Source organism: Idiotropiscis lumnitzeri, chromosome 6, assembly GCF_059441095.1.
Source record: "Idiotropiscis lumnitzeri isolate Australia: NSW breed Sydney's pygmy pipehorse chromosome 6, RoL_Ilum_1.0, whole genome shotgun sequence".
Lineage (NCBI taxonomy): Eukaryota > Metazoa > Chordata > Actinopteri > Syngnathiformes > Syngnathidae > Idiotropiscis > Idiotropiscis lumnitzeri.
In genome coordinates this window covers 20,649,988-20,657,451 of record NC_142396.1, presented here as the reverse complement: position 1 = coordinate 20,657,451, position 7,464 = coordinate 20,649,988, and the positions used below count along the sequence as shown (strand labels likewise).

The 7,464-nt window shown below is 43.0% G+C and overlaps 1 protein-coding gene across 5 annotated transcripts; it reads left to right on the top strand.

Annotated features, from left to right (window-relative positions):
• Positions 1 to 16: 16 nt before the first annotated feature.
• On the top strand, positions 17 to 7,398 carry fam169b (family with sequence similarity 169 member B). 5 transcript variants are annotated; one of them, XM_088298734.1, is made up of 7 exons: positions 17 to 144; positions 564 to 693; positions 1,162 to 1,264; positions 1,356 to 1,441; positions 2,135 to 2,297; positions 5,420 to 5,602; positions 6,726 to 7,398. In XM_088298734.1, exons 2-7 carry the CDS (start codon positions 565 to 567, stop codon positions 6,869 to 6,871), a joined length of 810 nt encoding a protein of 269 aa, XP_088154860.1. In that variant the 5' UTR covers positions 17 to 144; position 564; the 3' UTR covers positions 6,872 to 7,398. The 5 variants fall into 5 exon arrangements, with proteins under 5 accessions (XP_088154860.1, XP_088154862.1, XP_088154859.1 ...); XM_088298736.1 differs by having other exon boundaries at positions 48 to 144; positions 581 to 693; XM_088298733.1 differs by having other exon boundaries at positions 120 to 251; positions 561 to 693.
• The last annotated feature ends 66 nt before the right edge of the window (positions 7,399 to 7,464 follow it).

Genomic DNA, 7,464 nt, shown 5'->3' with positions numbered 1-7,464 from the left:
GTTGTTGAAGGAATATTATTTTGAAACAATTCGATTTCCGGCAAATTTTCTGCTCGGTTCTGTGACTTGATGCTTTTTGGCAAGTTGACGTAATAACAACTTCCTCACTGAGGGTGGTGCTGCAAGTCAGATCAAGACTGTCAGGTGTGTTGCGCGGTGCGTCAAGTTCGAACTATAAAGAAACAGGTCGTTTTAAAGTTAAAAATACCATGATAGTGCTTCTTTTTTGTCACAACTGAATCTGTCGAAAAGTAGGTAATCTTGTGAATGTTTCAAATAATTTTTTTCGCATCAAATCTATGCTTTATATTTTAGCATATTCTACGTTAGCAATACAAAGTTCACACTGTGGCGTGTAATCTCACTTAATGCACAAATACATCCATTACATTTGACCGGAGCTTTACTATTTATTTTTTAAAGTTTTCTCCGTGTGTTTTGTATTAAGCATTATAGTGGCTAAAATGAACGTTGAAGCTTGGTTGGACGGACCTCGTTTATTTTCCAACTCTTGGATTCATTTAGTGTTTGTTGTTTTTAATGTGCACATCAACCTTGAGCAGGATGATGTTCCCTGTAGACCTTCCACCTGTGGATGAAACTGACCTGAGGGCAGCCTCTGAAATGTATCTTTTGTCGCTGGAATCCAGACCTGAAGATAATGACTGGTTTCAATCATCGAAATCCTCTAAGGTATATCTGGAGTTCTATATAAGGCCACACGTTTTATTATGCTGCTTTCATGGCAGTTTGCCTCAAGCACAATTATGCAGAGATGTGTAGTCCGTTCCGGGGGCCGGAGGGGGACAAATTAAAAAAAAGGGTTCGATTAACAAAGGCCCACGAATCGGCCCTCGTGTGTGTGATGAACCTACTCGCAAAATGGACAAATGACAAAAATGCCTCAGAACGCTTCAAAAGCACCACTACCAAGGTGTGTGAAGAGACGTGAGACAGTAGTGTAGGGGTCGCGGGTAACAATTGTTATGAATAAGGCCAAATGTCAAGGCTGGAACGGTACAGAGATCACGGCAGGAGGGTGAGGGACTGACCGGCAAAAAAGGGTCAAGTACCTACCTCTGCGATTATGCGAGTGTTATATTAAAATGACTGTGTTGTTGACATGTTTTCAATGACTGTGTACTGTGTCTTTCCAATTAGTTGAAAATAACAGCAAGTAACATCAAATGGCTGCAGCTGTTTGAAGATGACCAGGGTAGATGTTCATTATTGGCTCTTCACCCACCTGATGATCCAGCTCAAGGTGTAGTGGCAAGCACTGGCATACTAACATTCAAACACATATGCATTCACATACTCCATCTGACGCTCCCTGCTCTCCATTTTCCTTCTAGTGTTGGCCTTATACTTGTATGGGAGTTGGTGGTCGGTGAATGATGTTATACGGACGTCCTGCAAATCAAGAACTGACTTGCTTCCAGTAATCCCAGTTTCATATTTCATGTGTGCTTCAACCACAGTATTGAATAGATGTGAATATAGTGAGGGATCTTCTGTGTGGCAACTGGAAATCATTTACTTGCACTCTGACCCTGATCATGAACAGTTCAGAAATACTAGCAGATTTTATTGTTCAAGTTACTGTATATTTTTTATCAATCATTTGAGAAGAGAAAAAAAATATATTAACTGATTATAGAGATGATATTCTGGGAATCTCATAATTGCCAAAAAACACATGACTTGAACATAATAAACTACAGTCTTGGGAATTTGAGGATTCAAATTTGATAAATGGATCTTTGTTGGAAAAAATGTTGAGGTGATTTCATTTCATTATTCTCCCTGTAGAAACTTGCTACAACGTGATCCAAGTCATTTTCAGTAGGTTTTAATTTAAAGTAAAAAGAGTTGCAGACGAAATTGTTTGAATTTGACACCAAAACAACTGCCACACTGTATTAGTGTCTCAAGACATAGGCCAATAATCTTGCTCAATCAGTTAATGGTGACAGCACGGTAGTTGAATGAACACATCCTTAGAGTGTTTCATAATTGAGCAATCTGGACATCCATATCAATATTAACATCAAAATTAATGTATCATTTAGAAATCAAAAATCCTGAAGTGCTCAAAGTAACGCTTCACCATTCTGTGACATGTTTTCTTCAGGTGCAGTCCCTAATGGAGAGGCTCATCATGTTCCTGCTGAGTCAGGTTGTGGAGAGGCCTTCTCAGGAGGAAGCACTCTTCTCCCTACACCCCCGCACAGAGAGCGCCAAATTGCTGTGGCAAGATGGCCAAGCAGTAGGCTTCTACACTGTCAAACACAAAGGTATCTTATCTTTCAAAAGCATTGTATGTGATTTGGGGTCTATCTTTCTGTCTGGCTCACTGATCGTCCATCCTTCCATCCATCCAATATTAAGTGCTTCAAATGTTGTTAGGATCAATTCAGTTTTTTACTATTTATGGTATTGGTTTCTGGCGGCGCAGTGAATGACTGGTTGCACGTCCGCCTCACAGTTCAGAGGTGTAAGATTCGATTCTGGGCTTCGGCCTTCCTGTGTGGAGTTTGCATGTTCTCCTTGTGACTGTGTGGTTTTTCTCCGGGTACTCCGGTTTCCTCCCACGTTCTAAAAACATGCTTAGTAGGATGTTTGGACACTCTAACTGCCTCTCGGTGTATTTGTGAGCGTGACTGGTTGTTCACCTTTGTGTGCCCTGCGATTGGCTGGCAAAAAGTCCAGGGTGCACCCCGCATACTGCCCAATGATAGCTGGGATAAGCTCCAGCATGCCCACGACCCTCGTGAGGAGAAGTGGCTCAGATAATGGATAGATGGATGATATTGGTTTCTAACATGAACATGATGAAAATCACGTGTACTGTATTTTTGGACTATAAGTCTCACTTTTTTAATAGTTTGCAAAACCCTTTAGTAAATTTCATATTTTTTCACAAATATATACAGTGAAACCCCGCTACTTCGCGGTTCACCTTTCGCGGGTTCAGTGCTTCGCGGGTCTAAAAAATATTCAAAAATTAAAAACTTTTTTGCCCGGGCACGATCGGGGTTCTCCATTCGCTCCGCTCCGCGGGGGCATTGTAGTTTCGCCGAGCGGCACGACGGGGCGCTGCAGCGGTTAGACGGCCGGCATGCGCCGAAGAAGAGCGTGGGCGAAGAGTAGAGTGGACGAAGAAGAGCACGTTCCCCCGGGCACGATCGGGGGCGACGTTTCGCGCGGTTCGGACCGTACCAGAGCTCCGGCCGGCGTGCGTGGCAGTTAAGCCGTAGAGGAGCACCTTCCCTGGGCACGGGCGGTTCCAAGCGGCCCCTACGTTTAACCGAATGGAAGCTCCGGGGGAGGAGGGCGTGCGTCACAGTTAAGCCGAATAGGAGCACCTTCCCCGGGCACGAGCAGTGCCAAGTGGCCCCTAAATGCAGCCAAATGGAAGCTCCGGGGGAGGAGGGCGGGCGTGCGTCACAGTTAAGCCGAATAGGAGCATCTTCCGCCCGGGCACGAGCGGGGCGACATTTCGCTCCGTTCAGGACCGTACGACAGCTCCGGAGGAGGCCGGCCGGCGTGCGTGGCAATTACGCCGAAGAGGAGCACCTTCCGCCCGGGGCACGAGCGGGGCGAAATGAAACAGAGTTCAACCGAACGGAGACACGCTTGGGGGGAGCAGGTCCGGCGTGCGTGACAATTAAGCCGAAGAGGAGCACCTCTTCCGCCCGAGCACAAGCGGAGCGTGAGGCTGTCAGTTATGAATGAATAAATAAATAAATGAAGAATCCCACCTTTCACAGGGCACACCGGACGGCGTACCAGCAGGTAAAAGTCGAAGTAATTAAATAAATACAAAAATAATGGCTGGGGAATAAAAAAATAATACGTTTTAATAATAATTTGGTTTTTTTTGTTATAACATGAATTTCACTCTCTCTCTCTCTCTACCCGTATTCTATATGGTGTATTGTATACAGGGGCGTATACTGTATACCAGTATAAGTTTTTTTAAAGCATTTTTGAAGGGACGCCGCTACTTCGCGGATTTTCAGTTTTTGCGGGTGGTCTCGGTCCCCATTAACCGCAATAACCGGGGTTTCACTGTATCCAGCGTTCAATACTCACTTGTGGGTGTTTAGATTTTTTGGGGGATAAATCAAAAGTGTTGAAGGTGGCTTGCTGTCTTTCATTATGCAATATCAATGGTTGAACAAGCATGCTCTCTTTGGCATCTTCTGAAAAGTGATGATTTTGGTGGTACGAGGATTTGTCCAGACGCCAGCGATAGATTAAAATTAAGGCTCGCGCTGGTACCGAAATCCCCATTCCCTAATTGTACGGACTTTCCTTTGGCAGGGGGACAATATATTCATCCATCCGTCCATCCATCCATCCATCCATGCATTCTTCCATTATCTTAACCGCTTCTCCTCACAAGGATCGCAGGGGGTGCTGGAGCCTATCCCAGCTATCTTCGGGTAGTAGGTGGGGTACACCCTGAACTGGTTGCCAGCCCATCGCAGGGCACACATAGACAAACAACCACTCGCGCTCACACTCACACCTAGGGGCAATTTAGAGTGTCCAATCAACCTGCCATGCATGTTTTTGGAATGTGGGAGGAAACCGGAGTACCCGTAGGAAACCCACACAGGCACAGGGAAGCCCATGCAAACTCCACACAGGAAGGCCGTAGCCGGAATCGAACCCACGACCTCTGCACTGTGAGGCCATCGTGCTAATCAAACTAGTCACCCACTGTGCCGCCTAATAGATTAATTGAAGGAGAATATTGCTTCTTGATTGTTGTGCCATTTTGATAGCACATCCTTGCATTATCTCCATGTCTATTGACGGGAAAGTTGGCACTATGCGACTATTCCCGCTTTACGGCCACAAGGCACTTGTTTGTAGTCTGACGGAGGTGATAATTCATCAAAAGTATTCTGACCATAAAAAGTAGTTGTTGGGTGTTGTTGTTGTGCAATACCTTCTTTAGCATTCTAAAAAGGTGGCAGCAATGAATCAGAAGTGTTTGCCAACTGTCAAAAAAAGAAGACGATGTAGTAACAAATGTGCACCATATGGATAGTTTAGCGTGCGGCAAAAAAAAGAAAACAAAAAGCATGCAGCTTCCTTACGCCACACCAACTATTTACAGCACCAAAAGGCTCAATACCCAAACAGGATTCTACCTTTGGGCACAATGTGGAGGTCATTTGCTGCCGTCCACTTAAGGTACGTTTAATTTACCCTGACGCCCTAACACTGCTCCGAGAATGTGGGTGTTCAGAGAGGCAGAGCGCATGATGGATTTTTTTTGGACTGGTGCTACTTGTACTCTGGAGCAATTTAGAATCCAAAAATACCTTACGCTTACTTTGTCAATCTCCACTACATGGTCATGCAATACACACATGACGTTCCATTCTGTGTGGTGTTTCAGGCAGTCTGTGTGACAGCTGGAGCAGCCGCTGCTACCTGTTGCCTGTGCTGGACACTGTGCTGGTGAGGACAAGCTGGAGGAGGCGAGGACTGGGACTTAAGATGCTGCTTGACTTCTGCTCATCCTTCCCCTACGAGGAGGTGCTGGGAATCAGTGTGCCACTTTCACCCAGCATGGTCGCAGGTTAGAGCAATTTCCAATGTTACCTGTGCCTGCATAAAAACAATGTTTAAATATTGCAATTGGAATGTCAGCAGTATATAAACCATAAAGGATTTCAGATCGTTATTTTAACAATAATTTATTTTAGGTCGGGGGTAGGAGTGGACCACAAAAATTGCTTTAAACAAAAAATGCATGCCTAAAAGCTGTTTTTTAAAAAATTGAAAAAAAGAAATAGCAGCTTTGATGTAGTCTGGACGTTTGTAGCTGCGGACGCTGTCTTCCGGCAGTAGATGATGCCTACAATTTGAGGTGACATTAGACTGAGAAAATGTTGAAAAATATGGTTTTATGTATTACCGCAAAGCGGAGATTGGAGACTTGAACACAGGAATGTGATCTGGTTGAACAGGAGGCAGCAGCTACTTGGTGGATGCCTGATGCTCAAGGAAATATCAACACCAATATTTTTTTGTTGGGTTCTGCGTGTTGTTGTTGGTTACATGTTATGTTTTTGTTGAGCGACGCTATTTCTGAATGTTTATGAATTCAGCACGTGACTCACGACAAGCGAGAGATTACTCAAGGGAATAACATTATCTATTCTAAAAAGATTTGTTTGTGATGGCACTAATTTCTTGAAACGTTGATTCCAGATTTTATACACTTTCTGTCAATTCCAATGAAAACTCCACACCTGGAATGAAAAAATATAGCTTTACAATCAAGTCATCATTTTAAAAAATAAATATGTATTTTAAAAACAAAAGGGGAAACCACATCCCGTGCCAACACAAGTAGTGATGAAACCAAATAAATATGCAAGTTAAATGACAACAAACAAATACAAATTATGGCTCATATGTGTATGCGGAGGTAAGAAGCACCACATTATTACATAATGATGCAATATGTAATATGTAGTAATATTTTTTTTACCTTATGATGTAATTATGTCACATTTTCTATCAGTCAAACACATTTTCTAATAAATACTTTTACTGAATACAGTATGTAGTGAACTACTTCATGTTCTAGTAAATTGTTACATAATGCATCAGTTATAACAAAATATGGGTGTTTCATTTTTTTAAAGGAAAACGATCATTTTAGGCGTTACCTAATAGAGGGCCTCTGTTTTAAGTGTGTAGGCACTTCCTGCAGCTGAATGAAGATCACAGAGATCGTCTGTATGAGGTAGAGGCTCCAGGCACATGGACTCAGCGGCGAAACATCTGGCTCAACATCCAACTATGCCGCTATTTGCTCAGCGGAGACAAAGTTGGATGAGTGGGAAACTGTTTGATCCTGGGCTGGATCCATACAACTCACCTTTTACTAGTTGATGGTACTCGGCGTTCTTTGTTTTCCCTGTCATAATTGTTATGTTTGTGGCTTCGCACATCTGTCCTTTTCCTGCCGTACGTAAACTGGAGCTTATCCCAGTTGACCGTGGGCGAGAGGCGAGGCACTCTGCAGATTGTTTGCAAGGCCATGCTCGTTTTTTTGGAGGGAGTTATTTCAGTCAGGCCACACCTAGCAAAGGATTACTGTAAATGGACCCTCTAGAACAAAACGCACACTGAAAGGGCATTTAAATGTTTTTCCAATGATGTATAGATTGGATCGTGTAGATGGGGAAACATTTGGTTGGAATATGACAATTTACAGATCAGGAATTAAATAGATGGAGAAAATTTGGTGAATTGCACTTTTGTGAATGTATACTAGCATTTCCCAGAATTAATGAACACTATTTGTTTTGTATAGCATGGCCTTTATCATTACTTTTTTTGTACAACTATCCCAAATAGGAACATGTATAAAAAATATATATTTTGTATTACATATTGAATTATTTTCAGAAATGTATTGTGTGTGTT